At 34.6% G+C, this 26,828-nt stretch overlaps 1 protein-coding gene across 3 annotated transcripts in view; it reads right to left on the bottom strand.

The window, feature by feature from the left end:
- The window catches only part of LOC105398737 (tachykinins), a 33,231-nt gene extending 8,300 nt beyond the window's left edge, over positions 1-24,931 (bottom strand). Inside the window, exon 1 of one of the 3 annotated variants that reach the window (XM_011570973.3) lies at positions 24,817-24,931. Coding sequence is in view for 1 of the 3 variants with exons in the window: in XM_048622196.1 (XP_048478153.1) it covers positions 1,425-1,433 (9 nt within the window). In the remaining 2 variants the exon portion in view is untranslated. Of the gene's footprint in view, positions 1-1,424; positions 1,560-24,816 lie in introns of those variants that run through there. The other 2 variants (XM_048622197.1, XM_048622196.1) reach the window with 2 other exon arrangements.
- Positions 24,932-26,828: the final 1,897 nt, after the last annotated feature.

Here is a 26,828-nt window from a genome sequence, read left to right as displayed (position 1 = left end):
ACTCGGCCTAGATTAATTTGTATTATAAAAAAATTAATTTAAATGATTAAATGTCGTAAAAACAATTTAAACAAACCCCTCACTTTTTTACTTCACAATTTAGACCTTTGCCCAGCAGCGGGATTCTATAGAGGGCTCACAAAAATATGTTTACTACCTTGCCCATTTAAAAAAGAGATAATACATATAGTACATAAACTCATAACTTAACGCTAAAAGCATTTTCAACTAGTCAACCTGCACGGCTCCGCTTTTTTAATAACTAGTTTACCAAGAACACAGAACACAAGCAATTAATTTATTTATTCCAGTGTATTCGAGGTAAAATAGAAAATGCAGTTTTGTATAATGTGCACAAGTAAAAGTGCACTTTACCAATCTGCGGGCGACTTATTGCGTGTTATGAATTTTTCACCGGAAGCGCGGTATGATACAATAAAGTTGGGCTTTAAACTTTCATCGCTGATGAAAAGTTATGTCGGAACGAAAATTGGATTTTAATAGCGATGCTTAAAGTGTTTTACTAGTTCTTTGTCTTAATGAAAATTAAAATTTATTTTATTTTCTTTTTTTTATTGTTTAGATATACTTAATTAAGATTTTGACTCTACAGGCTTGTATAAAAAAAAAACACGCACTCACGCCTTGTACTTGCGGGGTAGGCAGAGGTGCATTGCAGGCTTATATATCAGGTCATAACTTTCATTCTTGGACTTAAAAAATATTGAGATCTGTTCACTGACCCAATATAGGTATACTTACGCCGTGCTTGCATCGAGAATAACTTTCAACACACGTACTATTCTTATATCTTGCATCTATAAGTATAAAAAGGAAAGAGGAGAGGGCATGGTTCTGCAATCATGCTAAAACATCCCTTTGACATTTCTGTTCATAGTTATCAATGGAACTTGTGACTATGACCTTCAGGCTTCAACTGTTTAGTGTACAGATCCATAAGGCATCATATAAGAGCATAAAAAGTTGCAAGCATCATACACTCACGGGCAATGAAAAGGTTCCACTGAGAAAAACACCAACTTATTCCTAAACGTAAAAGGCTAGCTTAATGACAACTTCTGCAACATTGAATTACATTTAACAGAGCATCAGGATATTACAAACTAAAAACGGTAATATTTTATTAAAATTTTAAATTAAATGTTTGAAAAAATTTGGGTCGTTTGGTGTCGGCATTTTGAGAGAGGATCTTTTTCATTGCCCGTGAGTGTATAAGTAGACACAAAGTAAAATTTAGGTACAGAACTTACACTGTTTCTTTAAATTATATAATATTTATATTCCTTTTATAATATAAATATATATTTTTAGATTTCTTTCTTCTGATTGGATCTTATTTCTGATTCCAAAATACCTTACATACAAAATCTACTCTCAGGAAAAAATATAGCCTATAAAAATACCTGTATCATGAATTTAGCACGTTTATTGTTTTCGCACTTTTACTGTAACATCCACTCCACAAAGAGTCCACATTCACTCTAACTATTGGAGTGACACACGGCGATATAGGACTGACCAAATCGACATGTACGTAAAGTCGAAATACAATGATAACTTGAATCGCCCCTCGAGTGTGGTAGATAAACCCTGCAGGCTATTCGGGACACGGTAGCAATAGCTAGAAGGTTGTGATTCGATTAGTCAGTGTGACGACGGGATGGCTCAGTAGAGTCAGTAGGTATATAATTATTAGATTAGAGAAGTTATGCAAATATAATACAACAAGCTCATTTAATGCCGAATTGCAGAAAGGAACATTAGGCTAATGTCGGTATTAAATCTATATCTGTCTCTTTCTGAGAGCATACTGTCAAAGCAAGGCAGCTATACATAGATTGTATGCCGCCATTAGCTTGGCCTAGTTTATATCTAGTCTGTAAGATTATGAAAACTCCCGTTACATTTGAAGTGTAATCTAAAATAAAATTTCTATATTTAATTCTTGACAGATGTGTCAAAATCTATCAACTAATCCCGAGTTATAATGTAACAGGGTGTTGATGATCTAACAGAGTATGGTGAAACTAGGGATAAAGTTCCCCTGAGCAACTCAGTGAAAGTTTTCTACTATACAGCGTGCGAATCGGGCTTAATGCCGATATACTGATTATTGCTACTATAGCGCATTTTTGTCCAGAATACGCACCTCATTTTGTCGTATCACCGATGTATCCATCATAAAGGATTAGAGTTTGGTCTGCCAGGCCGGTGACGCGTGCTGTGTGGGCATAGTCCGACCAATACATTCAGAAATGCTACGTCACTGCATAATACATGTTTAGAGTTCAACAAAGGTAACTTTGCAACAGACACAATGTGCTGATAGCAAAAAGTTTATTATGGGTTACCATATTACTCTACTAATCTCTTCTACATATGTATAACCCGTTGTAAAGTTAGGTTGGTCGGACCAGTAGTAGTAGTTTTAATTATTTGATTAATCAAACACATACAAAAGTATACATAGAAGTAAATAATTTCTTCGGATACAATAGTTTCAACTTTACCCACAAAAACAAAACACATAATCAATGAAAAACTTAATAAAACCCGAGATCTGTGTCGCCAGTTAGTCATTAATTCCGCCGTATACCACTGGAACTTGAGCTTTCTGCCAAGTTATAAAACAACAATTAAGACTACAATAAAAGCTCTTGTCAAGTTGGACGATAAACCGGTACCTTTTCACGTGGGTACTTAGTGCAATCAACATTTGAGTACGTTTTGTATTTCATGTTTTATCACCCTTTCAGTGAAACTTGCAAGGTTTATTGTATTTTTATTAATGTTGTATTTAAACTACATTTTACTACTCGCATTAAATTGGCACCAGTAATTATGGGTAAGGCTCTAATATAATTGATCATATTTTATGGTTATATCTAGATTATCAGACTGCAAAGAGACGCGTTTTGTTCACGAGCAATAAAAAAGTTCTTCCTGCCATTGTCTTTCCATATGCCACTGAAAATTTTCATTGTTCGTTAGGTGGTTTGGTCCGCAGTGGCCGTGGCGAGACTTAATACACACACATTATATTACACTCACGTACAAAGAAACACTTCCACTTACAAAATTCCGACACTAAATGAACTAAATTTTTCAATACATTTAATAGGAAATTTGAACCATTTTTACGTTTTTTGTTCATAATATTCTAGTGAGCTTTCAAATATACTTTAATATTGCAGACGGCGTCATTAAGCTAGCCTTTTCCGTTTAGGAATAACTTGATGATTTTGTGAATGGAACTTTTTCATTGCCCGTGAGTGTATGTATACTACTTATGAAGACAGATTTTTATAAAATGGCGATTAGCACAAGAAGTTTACCTCTCGAACTCAGCAGTAAGTTATAAGTTTACCAAGTAGTTTCACTACGCCACACCGCGGCCACATGTTTCATATTGAGTGGAGTTAAAAAACTTTATGGATTTTTTGCAATTCTAATAAGTAAGTTATAATTTTCTTGTTTGTGAGTTGAGAAATGCAAAATTTGCTCGAGTACCGTATGGTATGGAAACAGCTGTATTGAAATATAATAATGTACCTCTGGAGAGCCTTTAAATAATAAAAATTAATACATTAGCACTTTTAAGTCTTTAACCCCCGACAATAAGAGGGGTGTTACAAGTTTAATTTTCCACACATCCGAGAACCAAAGATGAGTGTATTCTATTGTCTGTGGGGGTGTAAGTACCTGCACCTGGCTCTCTCGAGTGGAACCTTTGTGCATATCCCCAAGGTCTAAACTGCCTTCCTAAGCTTGGACCATTTCCCACCACGCTGGTACACTGCGGGTTGGTGGGTTCACATATCTACATGTGCCAAATCTAGGTATGCAGGTTTCCTCACGATGTTTTCCTTCACCGTAAGAGCGATGGTATACATTGTACTTAAATTCAGAAAATAACTCATTGGTACATGTCAGCGCCGGGATTCGAACCCGCATCTCTGGCGTGAGAAGCGGGCGCTTACCCGACTGAGCTACCACCGCTCAAAGATGAGTGTATCTTTTGTCTGGTTTTCTTTGAATATTTTTTTAATATACATCTTCGTGTACTTGCTGCAACTGGAATGCAAATCCATGTGAGTGCCGGAAGTCGACAAAGTTATACGCCGCGCGTAGCCGGAAGTACGTCAAAATAACGACTGACGAATGAAATTGGGCGGCAAATATTCTGTTCAGGACTCAACACAAAACATTGAATCTGTGTTAATAATTTCCTGTGTTTGTATATAATTTTTATTTTTTAATGTGAGCCACGTCGGTGCTCGAAATAAATGAATTTGAATTGAATTAATCGATATTTTATTTACATTTTGTAGTTAAATAGATTTTTTTAAATCTACCAAACCTCTACTATCTTCATATTAGACGGAAAAAACTGGCAGGCTAACATGTGGTGAAAACATTTAAAAATAAAAATCGGAGTTCCATTTTTAAATTCATTCATTCCGCTTCATTTTTCAACGTCATGGCGGGTATTGGAGGGAAATGTTGCAGAAAACCATTTTACATCCAAACTGTAATCTCTGTGGGATACTACAACCGTCGCCGCCGCCGCCGCCGGGGCAGATATGGCCACTGATTGATTGATTCGACTATGTTCGTCATCACACACGTTAATAATATCAAATTATATTATGTCCATCGATATTGTTTAAGTATTTAATTTAGGCCTTGAACAAATTTCTTTGATTTAAATGTTGAAAATTTCTTAAAAACTGTTAGACGGTTTTCTTTCGAAACATGTATTCACCCTCTATACTATAATTTACATTTTACCTTTAGCGTCTCGAAGTCGCGATATCGCGCCTGTCGGCAATTTTTATTTATTTTATGTCAGGTTTCACGAGATTCAACCGCTTAAAATTCAAAAACGAGGTTTTAATTGGTCCATCCTTAAAACTGCCTAAATTTTTGGCCAGAGCCGCATATTTATTTGTATACTAGTCATTTTCAATATAACTCGACTGTGCGCCGTGCCTGCTACATGCCGCTGCGACCTTACCTGACCGCGTCATCTAAGTGTAGCTGAACTTGAGACGTTTGTGGTCTAGGCATTGTCTGAAATGACTAGAATTCTAGATTGTCTCATTACTGCATATTTGTCATATTGTGTGACATTGAAATCAAATGAGGCTTGGCGATACCGTAACTAAAATAATATCATAAGCTGGACAGAACAGTATAAAATATTGTATAATTAATTACTTTCGATTATTTAGAACACATATTATGAGTTTTAAATAATCAAAAGTAATTCAGACAGCCAGATGTAGATGTTCGTAGGTCGAATATTAAAGTTAGTTTTAAAACCGATCGAAAAATTGATGTATTAGACTACACTATTAGGCAGGTAAGTATATATGTGTCTTCCTATATTGTCTCTAGAGCCCTGGTACTGAACCTTTTTTTTTAAACGTTTAAGTAATGCTGTCGCTGGCCAAAAGCAAAAAATAGATGTTTTTTTTTAACTATTATAAAGCGATGTAAACTATCGATTAAAATATATTAAAAAACATGCATATTCCCTATTAGCTCTCATGGCACGCGGGCTACTGATAAAGGCCCGGCCCGGTGTCTAAATAAAACAGAATTCAATTATTTTTAGACATTGACGACCGAGTGGCGTAGTGGTTAGTGACCTGACTACTGAGCCGATGGTCCCGGGTTCGATTCCCGGCTGGGGCAGATATTTGTTTAAACACAGATATTTGTTCTCGGGTCTTGGATGTGCCCGTAAAATGGCAATAGGCCCGCCCCCTATTACATTGGGACTAACATAACACTCTGGCGAAAAGTGGGTGCAGCAATGCACCTCTGCCTACATTAGTACAAGGCGTGAGTGCGTGTGTGTGTGTCAATTATTTTTTTTTATATTTTGTGAGCAGTTCTTCTTTTTAACCTACATAACGGTGTCTCCATCAGTTGAGAAGAAAAAAATCATAAGTTTTACATATATTAATTTATTTTATATTTCAACGTGCATTGTACTAAAAATACAACGGCTGTGCACGTTTACAAAAATATAAATTTATATTTTTTTATTTAAAATTACATTACAGAGTGGTAAATCTGCGTGACAGAGCTGTATTTTATACGAATCTTGGCTGTCTCCCGCCACTTCATCCTGCGTATATTCCATAATGTTACAAAAAAAAATATGACGATATAAAATGAAAAACTTTATTTAAACTCCAGAAGATATTAATATAAATAAAATATTACCTATTTAGTTTTTGTTTCTGAAATATTTTTAAAAAATGTTGAAAACTTGTCTCTTACTACCTGATGTTTTAGTAGGTACATTCTGTCACGTAGGTTGCCATTTAAAATATTTGTTTAAGCCACTCGTCATTATTCGTTCATGAGTGAATGATTTGTCAGAGCCGAGATATCCTACCTTTAACTATTTTATTATTATTATATATTAACTATTTTTATAAAGTATATACCTATTACTAAGTATATTATTAATATTACTTACAAAGTTTATATTTTTGTACAATATATGGATAAGCCTTTCTCCAAGTATGTTGCAGTTCTACGATTTGCTCCCACAGTTTTGCATAACACCATCCTTTCTTATGAGTACTAACTATGACACCTTTTGTAGATTGCCTTTGCATATCATAATTTTATTTAGATAGGTACCTATATAACTTTCTCTTCAATTATGGTCTATTAACTAATTTTATCTGAGCGCAGCCTTTGGCAAAAACACTAATGTCACTCAACTACTTATGTAGCATATAATATAAAATTAGATTAAGTAGTAAGTGTGCAGGTACCCGACCGTGATAATGTTTATTATTTTACATTACCTGTGAATCCTATCATTGGCCTTACTGTGTGCATATATTAAAATTTATGTTATTTAAGTTACGCTGTTGGATTCGTAAATAAATAAAATAAAATAAATAAAAATTATTGCCATCGATCAGAGTTTTAGGTCTCCTTTCCGCCTTGGTACGATTTCCCCTTTGAGATCCAGACACCGCGTATCAGCCATCCGCAAAGTGTGACAGGAGGTGCGTGGGTTTATTCGGCGACAGCTTCGTCACGAAGGTAATTGTTTAAATAAAATACAATTAAATTATTATTTTGTTATTTACTCATTGGTAATAACGATTACTTTGCAATCAACATTTGTATACACTATATGTTACTGTTTAAATACGAATCGACTTTGCAACACATTTTACCCCTCTGTCACACGACAAATCTGTCACATTCTTACCAAACACTCCAACCTGAGGATATTCATCAAAGAAACATTGAAGAGAAACTACACGTTTTGGTTAAAGTACGAAGCGAAAGGAACGTCCGATACACTTGCGCTGCAGTAATAAAAAGTTTCGTTAGTGAAAAAGGTAATTTCGTGCTATTGTTCTCAAGAACAGACGATGAATGTGGTAGACTGTTTAATATGGTGGAGAATGATTTATCGGATGTTTGATGATAACATTAAACTCCTTCCAGCTTCTAATGTATTATTTTCAAGTTCTAAGAGCCACTGCTGTATTTTCGAAATATGGCTAATTAAAACTTTAACAAATTACGTAATTTTTCATTATGTTACTTAAATTTTAGGTTGCCGAAAATATTAATTGTGCAGATAAACATTATTTTATGTAGTTGGAACAAATTTGTCCTTTAAGTTCCTGAAATAAAGATATTTCACTCTCCAGAGGTTCTCAAGTGTGATTTCATTAGCTATACTAATTATAAACATATCTCGATCCAGTTAATTCTTTGACTAAATTGAAACCATAATAATTTTTATGTAAGTTACTAAATTATTCTTAGTTTTATTCCAAAACGCTGCATAATATTTAATAGAATAACAACTCTGTCACATCGTTTACCACTCTGTAACGATTGGTGTCTCCTGGTAGTCAACTTATTTTTGGTCGTTTATTATAGAAAAATATATTTATTAATTATTTAAACTTATAAATTATTACACCATCAATAAACAATATTAACAGAAATTAAAAAAAAATAATATACATTTTCAATCCGCAACAAGCTTCGTCATTCTGTGTAGAACATCGTCATCGTCAGCGTAACATGCTTCGTCAAAGTAAAAAGTAAAATTAAATTAATCTAATAATCCGCCACGAGTCATACCTGGCCCAAAAGTACCCATAATGCTTGCAGCGTTACCTCTTTGAATAGCAAGAGAGAGCCTTTGAGCCAAAGGTCTTTGGTCGTTTATATGTTATGTTATAATTATAAATAGTGCAACTTTGGAAAAATCATATTAAATTAAGTCATTCGTGTTAACGTCTATGCTGTTAATTTTTGAGTGTAATTAGTAGCGAAAACATATTTATAACAAAAACAAGCTTCCTTTTAGCTGAAATTGTTACAGAGTGGTAATAACTACTTAATAAATATTTTTATTACAAAAAATCCATTCCTTCATATGTTTTCTAAAATGGTATTTTGTTTATTAAGTTTGATTTTAATCAACGAAGACTATTTCGTTAAAATAAAATAAAAGATTCTGTGACGAAGGTGTAATTTTCTTTGCCTTATCTACCTACGTATTATGTCCGGAAAATCTTGAAAAAATACGGAAACTACGCGGCCAACCACCTTTTTAGATAGAATAGAAATGTAGCTATCATAAAAAATATAAGAGTTCAGCAAAAAGCTATGGTTATTTTTAAACTCAAAAACTCAAACTCAAAATTTTTTATGCATCGTAAAAAATTTAAATTTTCAGATGAACGTCAATTTTTACAAACTACTCTCCGTTCGGATAAGGGGGATCAGATTTATCGAATTCGGGATAATTTTCTATTCATTATGTAGGTTAAAAAGAAGAACTGCCCTTGTATGGAATCATTAAAGACTATGAGTGAACCGAGGCCGCATTTTGATGGCATTGTAAAATCAAATAAGAATCAAGCTCTCTACAAGCACCTACAGGGTGATAAAATTATATCCAGCCAGTTACAAGAAATTGGCTACAGGTTGTGTACAGAAGTGGCACTGAACTGCGATCACGAAGAAAAAACAATTTTGAACAAAGTGAGGAGTGTTATATTTTTGATATCATTGATTGCAATGTATTAAGTATGTAGATACATATATTTTTCTTGTAACATCTGTGATAAAATTTAGTTTATTTACACTATGATAAAATAATTATACAGCCATGTACATTACATACATTAATGTATTTGTTGGTGTGTTTAATGAATTTTGGGCAGACATCTGAAATGATACCTGGTTTACAGTAAATCTGTTATGGAATTGATACAATCTGTACCAGAATCAAGCTTTAATAGCAAATGTGTTTTTTATATGCTTAAATACAATTTGAAGGGAGTTGATACTTTACACTTCTTTCTGCATTTATTGTGTGGTTTTATAGCTTTGCGGGAAAACTGGAATTATTTGCCTGTTTTATATTTACGGCTCATCAAAGCTCAGGTAACGGTTCACGCCGCCATTTTTCGGATGTTTTTATCTAATTTGACTGTGAAAGTTTTTGTTGTTGGATTGCGTGACTATTAAAAACGCTACGTACCCTTTAGGACTAGGCCCCTGTCGCGCACTTGTTATGACAATGATTTTCGGATTCGAATAATTAATAATATGAATATTATTGAATTTGACACTTACTTCGTAAATTTTATTTCATTTTGACTTTGCTATAGGGCCTCAAACCATATTGTTAATCATCATCATCATATTTGGGTTCATTTGACAGTACCTACAGCGTATCGTATGGTATCCCTAAGCTTCCAAAACCAAAATTTAATATGTAAATGATTATGAATAATTGACAGTTCGGTTTCCGCACAATTATGAACGCATACATGCCCTATTTACATGTCATAGGATTAAGTGTTATAATTAATTTCGTAATTATTCTTCCTATTAACATAACGAGTGGAATTTGTTTTGTTTAATTTATCTTAATTTATGTGTGAGTAGGAATTGCTAATGTAATATAATCGTTTTTTCTGTTCAACTGCAACTTTCAGATTGTCTGGGTATTGAGGTAGATATCATAGGTATAATAGATATCACACTTCGTAGACGGTTATGTAGTCAGTACACGCATACCCTCACCCAAAACAGGCTTGATTGATCGGCTCTTTCTAACTAAGTTACTGACTTCAGCCTCGATGTAGCTAAACTGAACTACAACTTTTGAAGTTTAAAAATATGGTCTAAAAAGCGTATTTAAGTTTGATATTTTTTTATATGTAATTATTAGATTTTAGTTTGAGATCGTGCTTATGTGTAAAACTGTAATAGCAACTATAGTGTGTAGAACTTTTAATACGATTTTTTCGCCGTCATGTCAATGGCAGCCTTCAGCTAAGCTATAGTTAAGTTAGACCTAGTACCTAGAATCTAGAAGATAATTTACCTAATTTTCACTGTAAACTACCGTTTTTGTAGTTTTTTTTATTATTTGCATTCCCTAGATATTAGGAGTATTAGGAAGTTAGAAAAATTTTAATAAACATAACGAACCGATTGCCCAGGCTCTTTTTATACTTACTACTCGTTTCTAAACAGAACTGTCGTCACTAGTTAGCCCTTTGAAAAACACCCCTCTTTTTCTTTCGTAGGTTAAAAACAACTCTTTGTAAACTCAACTTTGCGCCAAATCAACTTGATTTGTAAGTTTTAAACTAAAAGGCTAGTTTAGGGTACGCGCACAAACTTGAGAGATTTAGGCCGTAGTGAATGTAGTTTATTTCTTAGTTGAATTGTAAATTTGGCTCTTGTGCAAGTTCTCTTTGACATCCATTTTTTTCGATCTCGATACCTAACCCTCTTGAGTCTAAACTTTATGATAAGTATAGACTCGCGACAAGTAGGCCTAGGATTCGGTTTATTTTTTAAATCTATGTACTTAAATTTGTAGGACCTGATATTTTTCATAGTAAACAATAGGTATTAAGGTGAGTATAGACTTCAACATTTGCTTGTAACAGAACCACGAGCCGCTTATCATGCTTTTGCCTGAGCCCGCAGCATACATTTTCATCGTGAACGTGAAGTAAAATTCATCGGGTTATTTTGTATGAAAATTTTAGTTCTGCTACCGACCGCTTGGGGCGCTGTTCATATTTTCATTTTACTTCACGTTCACGATGAAAATTTATGCTACGGGCTCTGTATTGTACCATTCGTAAGAACGTTACGTTATTTTACACAGAAATGCTCGTCAAAATGTTGTAGTCTATACTCACATTTATAAGGTTATATATACAGGATGTTGCAAAAAGGAAAATTACGACCGACGACCGAATGGCGTAGTGGTTAGTGACCCTGACTACTGAGCCGATGGTCCCAGGTTCGATTCCCGGCTGGGGCAGATATTTGTTTAAACACAGATATTTGTTCTCGGGTCTTGGATGTGCCCGTAAAATGGGAATAGGCCCGCCCCCTATTACATTGGGACTAACATAACACTCTGGCGAAAAGTTGGTGCAGCAATGCACCTCTGCCTACCCCGCAAGGGAGTATATTAGTACAAGGCGTGAGTGCGTGTTTTTTTTGTGTGATGTTGCAAAAAGGAAAATTAATATTATTTTTCGCGAATTTTTAAATTCTGTTTTTATTTTCGGGCTTGGATATAGCATGCTGCACATGTAGGTTTCGGCTTAGTATACCCTTTTTGCAATACCTTGTATAAACAAAAACCACTGCTGCCCTATTTTCTAGACCAGTCTGCTTGAGCATTTAATTATGTAACGCACTCTACAAGTCAAAGGAGCCAATCACCATGTTAATGATGGACTTAGAGCTTTTATCTCACTCATACATACGTATTCTTTGATTGTTCAATCCTAATTATAATCATTCATTTATTTATTCATTAAACAACATGCAGTCATAGTTTAATTACATAGGTAGATACTTAATATTAAAGTATAAGTAATTTTAAAATAATAGACTACTAGATTAGTCATCACGTCATTCATCAGACATTTATAATTGCACGCATCATATTTGGGAGAGCTATGCTGTATCTCAAATTTTTTACATTAGTACCTATATCATTGGTCACGTGTAAGTAAGAAAACCGAGTAGGTAACTAAGTACTTTATGTAATTTGTCAAAACGTGCTAGGTACTTCTCTGAAATCAATAGTTATCATATTACCAATTACTTGTTGACGAAAAAATAAGGAACAACGACGCAGCAACGTCGTAACGCGTTTTGAAATTTATTCAATTCCTCTCCAAATATAATAAAAATTATAGTCCAATTTCACCATTGAAGAATAAGGCTTATCCTAGAATCAGTTACTGTTGAGTAACTAGATGACTTATTCAATGGTGAAATCGGATCTATGTGACACAAAAAAGTTAAAACAAAATGTCTGTAATATTTTACTCGTTGCAGAGATACCGTTAGGAAAGGTAGCTCCGGCTAAGACGTTTACTCCAACTTAACGAGAATTAATAATTTGAAAATATAAAAAATAAGAAAGAAACGAAACTCAAACGCAAATGTTGGGCTTTTAGACTGCCAGACCGATTTAACAGACTTTTAGACAGACTTACCACTTTTTTGCGATTTCCCATTCAGCCTGTTTATTGAGTAGGTCGTAATGTCAGAGTCCAGCATCAATATTAATATAAATAAGAAAATACAAAGAAATGTAAACGTTTTTTTTCCTTCCAGAAATCAATAGTTGCGTCGGTCGGGAAAAACTAATCAAGTCATAAAAAGAACTGCATCTAAGCAATTTATTAATAAACGCATTCTAATTAAATATAAATTAATGTGCAAACATTCCTGGAACTGTTAGTTTCTTCTGTAGCTGATAATTCTAGAATATTTTCCACCACCGCGATTTTAGAGATATCCCATAACGAAATTATATAGATTTTGTCTATGGACTTATTGTATGAGACATCATATGAATAATGGCATATGTTATGTGCGTATAATTCGGAAAATTATGAACTGTCACAGGAATCATCTTACGAAACCAGAAAGGGTAGCACGTAGCGCAATGGCCCCACTACACGTCCGCGGATGCGTCCGGAGACGTACGAGGATGCATCTGCAGACGATTCTCTGCAAGCGACCACACGTCTGTTGATCGGTCAGTCTGAGTTGAATATCGGCAGACGCTACTCGTAAACATGGACATCGAAACGGCAGCCGCCGCAGCTATTTATTTGTTTAGTACTTTTAAATACTATTTGAGTGTGCATCGCAGTCGAGTTATGAAGAAGAAGTAGAGAAGAAAACGATGCTGGTCTCACTGACTGAGGCGTCCGCGGACGTGTGGTCGCGATGCCGGACGCTCGCGCTTGAACCCATTGATCTGTGCCACAAAAACCGACAACGAACGGATCGGTGGCAGATACGTCTGCGGACGTGAAATACCTCGACATATGCCAAAATTACCCCCTCTACACGTCCGCGGAGGTCATCTCCGGATGCATCTCCGGACGCATCCGCGGACGTGTAGTGGGGCCATAAGACGTAACAAAAGTTTTGCATCGCGCTCACTCACATTATGTAGCCTCAAGAGCGAGCGCGACGGAGAACTTTTGTCACGTCTTAATAGCGCCCCGTGCTACAGGGCCTGGTATAGTCAAATGTGCCGTATCGCCATTTTAGGAATGAGTAAAATGCACTTAGGGTACACAACTATACATAGATCTATTAATCGCTCACGAAGCCCTTTTCTTTTGACTAATTCATGATTATTTCAAACCCATCAACAACTTGAATACTTTCATAACTTGCATTATCTATAGGTTCATAAAATTTAATAATTTATATTGTATTCCATTACAACTTCCATTACCGTTACTTTAACAATTCCTTTTGACAGCTCCAGGTACTGTAAATGAGGCACAAAATATTATGCAAATCTGAGCCCGGTGGCATCGGAACTTGCAAATTATTTGAAATGTAAAGGGAAAATACCTAGAAACTCATCGGCCATGATAAGTTAGTCCCAGCCCTAACTTTCAGTGTACCAATGTGTTTAAATACGATTCTTTTACTGTTTATGTAGTGTAGCAAAACTCCCATAAATTATGTACAAATTGACTCTGCCATCCAAAGAATGTCTGGTAGAGATTGTTTTAAGCATTTAAGTTTAAGAAATAATGCAACGATTAGCGTCTAGAACTAGCATCTTCTCGTTTTTTGTGGGACAGCCGCCTTAGAAAAGCATTTAGATGTACGAGTATATTATCAAAAATGGTCAGCACGTATTTTTGTAAAGATTCAATTTCAGCACAAAAGCCTTTCCCGAAGGTAGTGGCGGAGTTGTTCAAATTAGGAAGTGGTCTATCTCTGAAACCCGATACTTGAGGAAATTGTATAAATAAAAAAACGATGGCCTCCTTCTAACAGCTTGTAAATAAACCTTTTGGTGGAGAGAAATGTAATTTCTCCTTTGTTTGGAGATCACCTGCGACGCGACCACGGGACAGGTTTCTTCAATAAAAATATTGGTTGTAGTTTCTTCTCAATCTCCCTTATTATTAGAAGAGTGAAAAAATGAATAATTAAGTGATGACAACCAAATATTTAAAAGTGTTAATGGCAGAAAGCTTCTTAAATTTAATTGGATGATATTTAAAATTATAGTTTGGCGCGCTTATCCACTAGGCTAAGTTAAGTTAAAAATATTAAGGGCGTCTTGCACAACAAAGTTAAATAAAATTAAATAGTTTGTCTCTTGCTCTGACAGTATAATGTCAGAGCAAGAGGTCATAGATTTAATTTTATTTAACTTTGTCGTGCAAGACGCCCTAAATATTTAAAAAATCCGAATTTAGGTGGCTATCTTAATTTATAACAATGCCAGTACGATTTAATTTATAGTATCTTCTATTACCTAAATAAAATTGGACAACTTAGTTTCATAAAAAAGACAATTGGTGATAAGTTCTACATCGTTTGCAAACTTTTTGAAATCTTTCGCTGTCATCTCAGTTGTTCAACTGAACAAAAAGTATTTTAACTTGTTATTTTTTCTCAATACAAAAACTTGCTTTTGTAACAATGTCCGAAATCTGAGCACTTTATCGTAGAGAAATTCCAGTAACTTCAAACCTCAAATTATAAAATAAAAGGTCTACCACCTTCACGATATTGCCTTACAATTAATTACTGAACAAATTGATCATTATAAAGTAGTGGGCATATTTAAAAAATATTATATCAAGAGGTAGATGAAGTATTTAAAAATTATACTATATGTATATATAAATAATAAATATTTACTACTTATATGTACCTATATATAAATAGAATAAAGTGTGTACTATTGTCGCCACAAGACAATGATTGATTTTCGGTTGATGATGATTATGATGACTACTGACATCACCACCAGAAGTAATAAACTAATTCATTAAACTGACACTTTCTTGCTGACAAACACAATCGTATTAAATTTAATTTCGAGTATTTACTTAGTGACTTCATTTACGAATAAAATATTTATAAGTCTATCCCTAGAGTAAAATTAAACAGGAACAGGTTTTATTTGTAACGTCTTCACTAGATTACAAATTTTACAAACTCAGTACAAAACTAAAAGGTCAGGACTCAAACCCGAGCCCCCGCGGCCTCTTGGCCGAAATGAGTGCAAAATCACTGTTAATGAGTACATTACGGCAGTATTAAGTTATTAAAAGAGGGAAGTAGAGTAAATTGGATAATGGCGTCTTGCCGCCAGGCAAATAAAATTTTTACTCTTATAAATGAGTTTTAGGTCGGGCCAGAGGTTGGTCGGTTGTTAGGTGGCCTGTCTACTAAAACGGAGGAAAAAATATATGCCTCTTTTTAGACTGGCTTAATGTTGACAGAAAACCATAAATATAATAATATTAAGGGGCCCCTCTATCGCGAAGTCAAAACAGAATACATTGTCAAATTCAATAATTTTGATCCGATAATCATTGTAAAAAGAAGTTCGCGATAGGTCGGTCCACAGGGATATACAACTATAATGTTTATATTGGCCTGGTGAACAGGAGGGTATGCAAAGCTGCCTTATTTACTTGTGTAGGTTGTGGCATGATAAAACATGAAAACTTACATGCGATTTCTTACAGAGATTTGTTTACAAAGCTTTTTCTTGTGTGTTTATAATAGCTAGTTAATTAGTTTTTACCAACGCAAAAGCTGTGTGTTTTACCGTTTGTGTACACGAATTGTTTTGATAATGTCCTAGGATTTAACATATAAATTCACGTAGGTAGGACACAGGCAAATATACTAGGGTTCTAATCTACTCCAATAATTACTTTTATGGTGCAAAATAAAAAGTATCCATTCTATTCTAGACTAAATAACTCAAGCCGTAGGTATATTTTTTCCAACTGAAATCTCACAACGTGGCGATCAGTCCACAAAGAAATCCAGCCAACAACTACCCTCGTGTTGACTGAGATCTCAGAAACCTAATGTTTCCTTTACTTCGGGACGCATTTTACCTAAACCAATAGTTTGGAAAGGTTGCTTTCTATCCAAAGTAAGGGTTATTTTAAATCTTTGGACAAAAGAACGGTGTTGAGTTAGATTTTAAACTTTAACATACTTAGTTCCAATTTCTCCATAGTCGGTTAGAGCATAACCAGGGAGTAGTGGTTGACTTTTGACATATCTTTCATGAATTTTATATGCAGATGACGTTTAATTTATAGTCGTTTATCTAACCTACAGGGGTTAGATAAATGACTATGGAGAAATTGGCATTTAGCTTAGAGTAATAATATATTTAGGTACCACACAGGTTACTTTGTCACAGATTACATGTCATTTTTTCAGGATACGTACAATTTTTGGCACGTCTTTTGTCCCACAGATGAAGAGGCAGTCACGTGTGAAATGACGCCAGGTGGATTGAATAATAACGTACTTTGTCATTGTTATATATTTGATATGAACGTATTCAAATGGTGTATTACACAGTGTTATATTTAGCCCCATTTTCACAACACTCTGTTAGACCATAACAAGGGATTAGTTGTTGACTTTTGACACATCTGTCAAGTTAATATGGAGATGACGTACATATGTAATGACATTGCAATGTAACAGGAGTGTTAATGATCTAACAGACTATGGTGAAACTAGGCATTAAAAGCTATAAGACTGTTGAAGTTTTACTTAAAATACTTGTTTTTTTCGAAAATTCCAAATTTTATTTTATTTAGAAATGGGTGCCTCCCGAGTCTTGCGTCACCCACTTTCCGCTTACCATACTACACCATTTTATTATTTACTAGTTACAAATAACAAATTAAATATATAATAATTTTATTATTATAAATTATAGAGCTGAAATTGTTGCAAATTAAATTATTAAATCAAGCCTGTTATTTTGAGTCGGACACTGTGAGGGGCACTGTCAGACACTTTCTAATTGTTTACTTAAGATTAAACGTTAATTGAATACCTTATTTAAAGTATTCTCGAATGCATATTTCAGCATTTTTCAAGATAACGAGGAGTGCGTGCAAGTAGAGCATCACTTATCGATTACTGGATCAATTTTGATGTTAATCAAAAACCATTTAAAACTGATTAATCGATTTCGGAGCTACTTGGCCACAGATAAGATAAATGTAAAAAAAGGTTAAACGGGTGTTTAGATCAGGCTTAAGGCGTTAACATCCACTTTATAGCGTTAAGCATAATGTTGTTGTTTTCATGGTAAGACCCTATAAGTTTGTGAAATCCAATGGAAATCTAATTTCTTTGAAATTATGAACATTATTTCTACTTAATAGATTCGGTTTAGTAACCTGAAATCTTATTAGTTTCGGCTAAGTTCTTGTTGTTTCTCAAATGTAAACAAATAATGTTATGTTATGTTAATAATTTTGGATAACCATTCATATTTCTTCAAAGTTATATGAAGATCTAAGATATTCTAAGATTGAGGGCAGGCGGTCAAACTCAGGTTTAGATTTAAGAAACTTACGTAGCTTAAAACGCAACGTAACTTAAAAGGTTTAAAATTCTGATGTAATTTTATTTTATAAAAGCTACTTTTTAGCATGTAGGTACATACATACACGTATGCTTACTACTGTAATCCCCGAAAAGGTAGTCAGAGGTGACACGTAGCGAGCCACTTCGCAGTTTTTTAATGAGTGCAACATTCCTAGTTGTTTTTCATATTACAGTCACTCTCTCCCTCTCTCAGCCTTCCGTAGTCCACTGTTGGACATAGGCCTCTCCTAACGATTTAAAATTACAGTCACTATACTTAATACCTACACCTTTTTTAAATCATAATATTATTATGGAGTTACAATGTGAGAAACATGTTATGTAAATATCAATTCCCACGTATGGGCAGTGTAAACATCATAAATTATATTTATCTAAATCAATGTTTTAACCTTTTAAACTTTCCTTATTGCATTTAAATATACACCATTTGTTTTCTTCGCTTTGCATGGAAATTAAAACAGGTAGAAAAATAATAAAAATCGTATTTGCTGAAACTTTTTTATTTGTAGAGTAAATGACGAGTGGGTCGAAGGAATTATGTCCCTCTTCCATTTATTGATATTGATTTATCTTTTATTTAATCCTTTATTGCACAAATATAAAAATAAGTGTACAAATGGTGGACTTAATGCTACAAGCATTTTGTACCAGTCAACCCACAGGAGGTGCAAGAAAATTTTATTATAAGGTATATCTTTTAACTTTTTATTGGAGCTATCTCTGGTTCAGTGTGACTTATCGTAGGAGAGACAACATAGATGTTAAACCGTTTCTGATTTTAGGTTAAACCTCAACTAGCGCTACTAGGTAGACATCTTTTTTAATGTGGGCCCCGAACAGGAATAAAAGCGCACATTTTATCATGTAGGTAACTGTGCAGTTTGATCATCTATTTTGTTAATTATGTTAATTGCAATTCTAACATGGCATCCTGAAGTGGGCGTTAAAGTGGTGATATCATTAATACCACGATAAGGAATAAATCAAAATTTAATAGACTGTCAATCATTGAGAAACTACATGTAACACATTAAACCTAATATAAAAAAATTGCAAAATAGCACGTTTACGAAAAGCCGTACCGTTCGATTAAATTAACTTTTAAAAAATGTTTTTTTTTAATAAAGTTTCTGAGAGATAATTATTTGGAAAAAGTTTTGTTAGCTTAAGAATTTGTCAAAAACAAAAAAAACAACAGAACCATGGAAACTCCAAAGATATTTCAATTCATCCTTCTTCTGTTGTTTTTCACATCATATATTTTTTATTATTCCATATCGCAAGGCTTTTTTACCATTCACATACAAAACTCTAAAACGTCTAAAATATATTGAAGGCTACGCCGTGCCGTAGCAATTGCTACGAAATTCGTAGCATACTCGTAGCGTCTGCTACAACAACTTTCGTAGCACTTTGACAAAACTTTTCGCTTCAATTTATGAGTAACTTTTGAGAAGCACACAGTATTCATTTTCCATAAGTATACTTTTGCTATAATTGGCGATTATCTCTTTGTGAGTTTTAAACAGATCATAATACCTACATATTCGATTCCTCCTGTATGGCGATCACTAAATAAATATGTGGGGAGATCTCACACACGGTCATCCGACCCCAAGCTAGGCAGAGCCTGTGTTATGGGTATCGGACAGCTGATATATCTACACAAATACATAGATAGATACATATTAAATATAAATATCAACACCCAAGACCCGAGTACAAATATCTGTCTTTAAACAAATATCTGCCCCAGCCGGGAATCGAACCCGGGACCTTCGGTTCAGCAGTCAGGGTCACTAACCACTACACCGGTCGACCGTCACTACTTGGAGGATTGTGGGAACTAATTATTATTGTCTGAGTTACGTTGTTATTATGTTATGAATTTACGATAGAGCAATCACAAAACTTCCATTTAAACTTAGACATATCCTAAACGCTGTTAAGAGGCTGTCAAATACCTTATTAAACGTTACAAAATCCGTTCTAACTATACGTTAATTATTTCCATAAAAGTAAGTATTTTAAAAAAACTAAGATAAACGTATTTTTTTTGACACGAGTGACTGCGCTATTATATACTCACAAAATGCCGACTCCAAACGACTTTAATTTTTTCAAATATTTAATTTAAAATTTAATCAAAAATTACCGTTTTTGTGGGTAACATCCTAATGCTCTGATAAATGTACTTCAATGAAGAAGAAGAATGTTGCACAGAGCGTAATTCGGATAGCCTTTTCCGTTTAGGAGTAATTTGGTGTTTTACCGAGTGGAACCTTTTCATTGCCCGTGAGTGTATTAATACTTTAACCCTATCATAAACACAATCAACATTGTAATAAATGTAGGTGAAACTGAGTCCCCTGTTGGGCCTTGCCACAAAAGATCCGTCTTTCAGTGGTGATTGCGTTACCAGCGCGATCTGTTCAGGGAAACGCAGGAGGGAAATACGTTTCAGATTGAATTACTGGTGGAGGTGTGTTTGAATTTACCATTTTGTTTTTATCAATAATGAAATGTGACCGGTGCGCAGTGAAATATAAAGGGTGTTGCAAAAAGGTTATACTAAGCCTAAACCTGATTTCAGTGTCGAGCTTAGATATAACATGCTGTACATGCTGGTTTCGGCTTAGTATATATACCCTTTTTGCATCCTGTAGTATTAACAATTTTATTGTGATAAATGAGATTATTGTTTTTAATTGCACCCACGCCTTATAACTTCTTACTTACTGCCGGTTTTTAATTGGAGTTATTAAGTAAACTAAAATTTTATTCTAATCTATAATTTTTTATTTAAATAACATTTACATTTAGGTTAGAATGGACAATTAATAATAATTAATTATATTGGTAACTTATAACGATAACTTTACAATAAAGTTACTATGAAAGTTCAGATTACGAAATGCACAAATATGTATGTTCAAGAATTAGAATTGGATCCTACGATGCAAGTAAAATATACGACTTTGTTCTCTTGATAAAAAAACGTAAGTGCATGTTACGAAAAAAATGTATTTAAAAGCTCGTATGTCCAGGTAGCACTATGTCCGTGTTACTAGTGCCGGAAGCCACGTCAAAACTAATAAAAGTACGGATGTGCACAAAGTCTGGCAACATTTTTGCACAAACGTATCTAGTCTGCAACTAGTGGAGATTTTTTTTGTTGCACTCGCTCATAAGGCCTTGTGATATGAGTGAGTGAGACAAGTTATTGTGACAGGGTGACAGCATGAAACTATGCGTACTGACATTGTGATGTGTTAAAAAAATATCATGTTGCCTTTTTTTGATGATTTTGTTTAACTTTGTTTTTTAGTATTTACTAGTTAGTTTCTTTGATCAGTAACCGTTACAATAGGGAATATTATATTGCAGGAACTGCAACCGTAACACACATTAACCATCACAAATCCCTGAGCAGCATTGCTTATCCGTCAAAAATATGTTGATTAATAATAATGAAATATATTGATTACATTTTTTTTAAATATTTTAAACTACCTAGATATTAGATAGAGTGATGCTAAACCATGAAATAGTACCTACAATTCAGACGTGTAAATTTCACGATGTTTGCTTCGCCGTAAGACCACGCGGAAATCCATCGAGCATGAGATTATTCGCTGCAATGCCATCTTGTATCCTCAGGTGCTACCTTAAATGTAAGTTGTGGTTCAATTTTAAACCCTAACATGCTCAATATAAGATGGCCATAGTTGAAAACGTTATCACCCACGGCACTGCCTGAGGGTGAACATCAATATGTGAGTAGGATGCTTCAGTTGAATAGGTCATAAATATTTCATCTTAAATTTCGTAAACATCCAGTTAGCTATAATATCGTTTGAGCTAAAAAACATTAAACCCTATACCTAAATGATAAGAGGGGGACGTTTTAAATTCAGTATTAATTTTAATATTTTTTTCTTATTAGTCTTATTAGTCTTTGCATTTTAATCCTAATTATAAGAAAATAAATATTTTACATACTCTGTATTTTGTTTACTTTATTGTGTTAATCATTTAAAAAGACAGGGAAGTTGTAAAACAAAGTTGTATTTTTGTTATATCTGTTTGATCTCAGTTTTTCAAACATGAATGATTAATTAAAAAGCGTACAAAATAAGCTGCTTACTGAACACTGCATTAGCCGATAATTTAAAGCCACTTTTTCAAAATAGTTTTCGTTAAATCCGCAATGTTTTTTCTACTTAGTTAAATACTGTATACCTATCTAGTGTTTCTAAATGTGAAGAAAACATTGTACAGTGTTTTCCTGGTTTTTGGCGATTAAGCTTGTGTTATTTTCGTTAACGGAACCAGTTGAAAGTATATAGAAGGTAATTTTATAAATATATATATGGGGACATCTCACACACATACATTTTTAATAAGGTCATATAATGATATTTTGGCCATTCATGAGCTCGACTAACAGCCCTCCAAGGCATATCGTTGACTTTTGGGACACCCTGTATAAAACAAGTATATTGTATGCACTCGCGAGCAATGAAAAAGTTCCACCCACTAGGTAAGTTGCTGGAACTCTTTGATTGCTCGTGAATGTAATATTGGATTCATCATAAATTAGGAAATACAGGGTGTCCCACGGTAATACCGCATGAAGGGAAAGTACCCGAGGCTAAAGTTTTGCAGCGCTCCGTGAAAAGGGCTTTAGTTCAGCAGACTAGTATAGTCGGCTAATGATGATGGTGATAATGGTTACCAACCAACAGGTGCCCACCGCAGTAAATTAGAACCAGTACTTTAAAAAATATTAAATAGACAACATTTCTTAATTTGGCACGTAGTCACTCGCACACTGAAGCGATCAAGCCTCAAATATAGAAAAGAATTAGTTTCTAATGAAAAGTAAAATGGAAAATAGATCAATTTATGTGTATCCTGAAAATATATTAAATCTCAGTGCAATTTCAGGATACCCTAACTGCATAAAGAACTTGGTAATCCTATACTGCCTGTAACTTATGCCCACCAAAACCTATATTCATGAAATTTAAATATCGTTTATTCTACGTAGAATTTTACAATTACTTGTCGACAGTCATAATATAAATTTGTATTTAAGTTGTCTATTTGCGATTAGATTTAGTCTATTTATAGCTAAGTAAACCCTCCCTATACCACCTAACTAATCTACCTAGAGGTGGAAACTTGAGCAACATAAGTAACATTTTCATTGTTACGTACATAATAATTTAGGTAAGTTTACCTAATATTGTAAAAATAAAAATAAATAAATAAAATATTACTCTACCACCATTTCACAAAGGCTCCGTCATGTAAATCACTATGTAAAACACAATTTTCTAAGCGGCGGCAACTGCGTTGGCCTGCCGTCGGTAAGTTGGTTTCGGCGCCTAACTTAGAGTGAAGTTAAATCAACTTCAATACTTCAATGGCTGGACTGGAACAGACACAGTGAATCCTTCGGGAAATGCGATGTAAAGTTTCATTGACTTTCGATTGCTTACTTACTACGTATTGGTTTTAAAGAAATCTATCTAAAAGGCAGTTTTACGTCTATAACAGATGTTAATCGCTGTCTTATAGCTCACATTATGTATGTGACAATTAACTTTTTTGTGGTTATTTATACACTCACGGGCAATGAAAAGGTTCCACTGAGAAAAGCACCAAATTAGTCCTAAACGGAAAAGGCTAGCTTAATTACGCCTTCTGCAATATTGAAGTACATTTAACCGAGCATCAGGATATAACGGTAATATTTTGTTCAAATTTTAAATTAAATGTGGTCTTTTGGAGTAGGCATTTTGTGAGTGCAACTTTTTCATTGCCCGTGACTTTATAAAATATATTAAGTACTTATATGTTGGACATAAATAAAAAACATGGGATATTGCAAATATGTTCATTTTTAATTGGCCTAGGACTGAAAAATCTATTCATAAGCGTGAGTGCGCTTGATATATTGATGATGAAAAGTAACGGAAATAACTTTAAAAATAGAAAAAAAACTCCTCTTTACAAAAATCTGTTTGATTCTGATAAAGTTTTTGGAAAACTGAGAATAATATCCGAAGCGGCTGACCAAAATTATTCAACTGGTTTTGTCAATTTTTCCCGCAAGCAATGAAAAAGTTCCTTACAAAAAACCGCCACTAAAGGAGCCCAACAAAAAAAAATAACACCTTATTTACCTTTTTAATTATTTGTTAATATTCTTCAATATTGCAGACGGCGTCATTTGACTAACCCTATTAGATGCGTTAAGGAGTAATTTGGTGCTATGTCACTGGAACTTTTTCCTACTTTAACGTGTTTAAAAACCGTTTCATGTAGGTATATTAATGATGGCTTGACTTATTGACCTTATTAAATTTCCCATATTTTTTAAAAATAAAAGTCTGTACTTACGGTATTTATTTCTCTACTTTCGAACTTTGACAGTAAGTAAATATATCTTTTATGTACCTACACTGTATAGAGTGTAATCTTAAGTAATTCCACTACTACTACCTACATATTTGGGCTAACAAGATTAAATGAAAATGTTGGTAAGCATTTATTTTATGTACATAATAATATGATCATCATCATCAGCCAATAATCATCCACTGCTGGACATAGGCCTCTCCCAAGGAGCGCCACAACACTCTAAATACATACATAATATGATAATTATACTTAAAGTCGTTTACACATGTTTCAATGAAATCAGTTGGAATCTAGCTACTGTAATAAGTTTTCAACTGTTTTGCATCTTAAATAAAAGTTAACAATAAAAAATATAGAGCGACTCACCTACAGTTGCTACGAAGAAGGATTCACTTGGCTGCTTCTAAACTCCTTGCATAGTTTGAACGAAGCGCTTAAAAACTTTCGAACGCAGTCCCGTATGGGCTGTTTGCGCGCCAATTTTCCCTCTAAACTGACTGAAAGCGCGGGAAGCCTCGCGTACTTACGTCAAGAGCCGACCAATCAGAGCGGCCGAACGCCTCCGCACGCCCCCAACCCACCAATCACGCTAAACGTAACGCACTTGAGAACTTTAATAGGTTTTTCATGTCAGCATTATCGTGATACGTTTCTAATTATTCGAAAATAGTTTTGCCGTGTCCCGTGAATGCATAATGCTTTTAGAGTTCATTGCAGCTCTGATTTTATCGAGTTATTCGATGTCCAATAAAGTCTTATCTGATAGGTACTTAACGCTTTGATCGCATTATCAAGATTGCAGGGGTATCCCGGAAGCAATATTTCAGGACCATTAAGAGTAATCAAATCGAAAAATCAAAGGATTCTTCAAGGCTTCATTTTAAAACTTCATAAAATTTAGATTATTTATGTAAGTAGGTACCTAAGATACCTTTTAATGATTAACTCATCTTGGACCTTGGGTCAGAAATTAAAAATAAAATTATCTTCATCAAAAAGATTAAGTATAATAAAATAATACAGCCAGTCAGAATATAATGCAGAATATAATAAGTGCGCCGGAAAAATAATTATGTACTAAAACTGATACGTCACTCACTCGGAGAAGCTCTTTTCGTGCACTACATCTACATACTCTCTCTCTCAGCCTTCTGTAGTCCACTGTTGGACATAGGCCTCTCCTAACGATCGCCACCCCAAACGGTCACCCGCCATCTGCATCCAGCGGCTTCCCGCTACCTTCCGCAGATCATCAGACCAACGGGTTGGGGGGCGACCGACACGCCGTTTGCCGACACGGGGTCTCCACTCCAGAACCTTTCTACTCCAGCGGTCGTCGGCTCTGCGGGCTACGTGGCCAGCCCATTGCCACTTCAGCGTGCTAATCCTTTTGGCTATGTCGGTAACTTTAGTTCTCCTGCGGATTTCTTCATTACGAATCCTATCTCGCAGGGACACGCCTAACATAGCCCTTTCCATAGCACGTTGAGCAACTCTGAGCTTGTGGATAAGCCCTTTGGTGAAGCACCACGTCACACACATCTACATACATTCCGATGAATTGAGAACCTCCTCCTTTTTTTGAAGTCGGTTAAAAATGATTGTGGGTTGTCATTCTTCAGAGTCGATGTGAATGTCGGGGGGTCGATTCCATATCACGGATTTACATATTCAATTCGACGTAGCACTGAGCTCGAGGGTTACTCCACACTGACGAAAAATGAACCAACGAGAGCTGAAGTGCAATCGGCATGTTTGATACCACGAGATAGATTCGTGACTCACGCAGCACCGCTCCGAAACTTAGTTTTTCGTCATAATATATACAGTGTGTTGTTTTTGGACCCGACAAACTTTAAGGGTGGTTTCTACGAGTGATTTCATCGAGAAAAAACCCCCATACGTGGAGGTCTAAGTAACTTAAATTAGATTTTCTTCTTCTTTTAGAAATCATATCTCGGGACTTAAACGTGAAATAAAATGATTTTATCCGCAAAAAGTCATCTCTATCCAATAAAAATATCCACAACTGCTTAAAAGTTCAATAAAAAAAGTTCAAAGCAACTTTAAAATGGCCGGCATTTCTAGAATATTGAGATTTGACCCCACATATGGGGGTTTTTTCTCGATAAAATTACTCGTAGAATCCACCCTTAAAATTTATCGGGTCCGAAAAACAACACACTGTAGAGTAACCCCCTGATACGTTACCGTCTTATACGTTATAGGTTCTACAACATGCGACTGTAGTGCCGAGGTGAGAAACATCTAGACATATTGCCACAAACATAATACAATATTGATTTATTTACCTCAAAACACATACGAGTAAGAAAAAGAGTTCTATCGTAGTACTACTGCTTAAACGGTGATTTTTT

Source organism: Plutella xylostella, chromosome 7, assembly GCF_932276165.1.
Source record: "Plutella xylostella chromosome 7, ilPluXylo3.1, whole genome shotgun sequence".
Lineage (NCBI taxonomy): Eukaryota > Metazoa > Arthropoda > Insecta > Lepidoptera > Plutellidae > Plutella > Plutella xylostella.
This window is presented reverse-complemented; position numbering and strand designations above follow the sequence as displayed.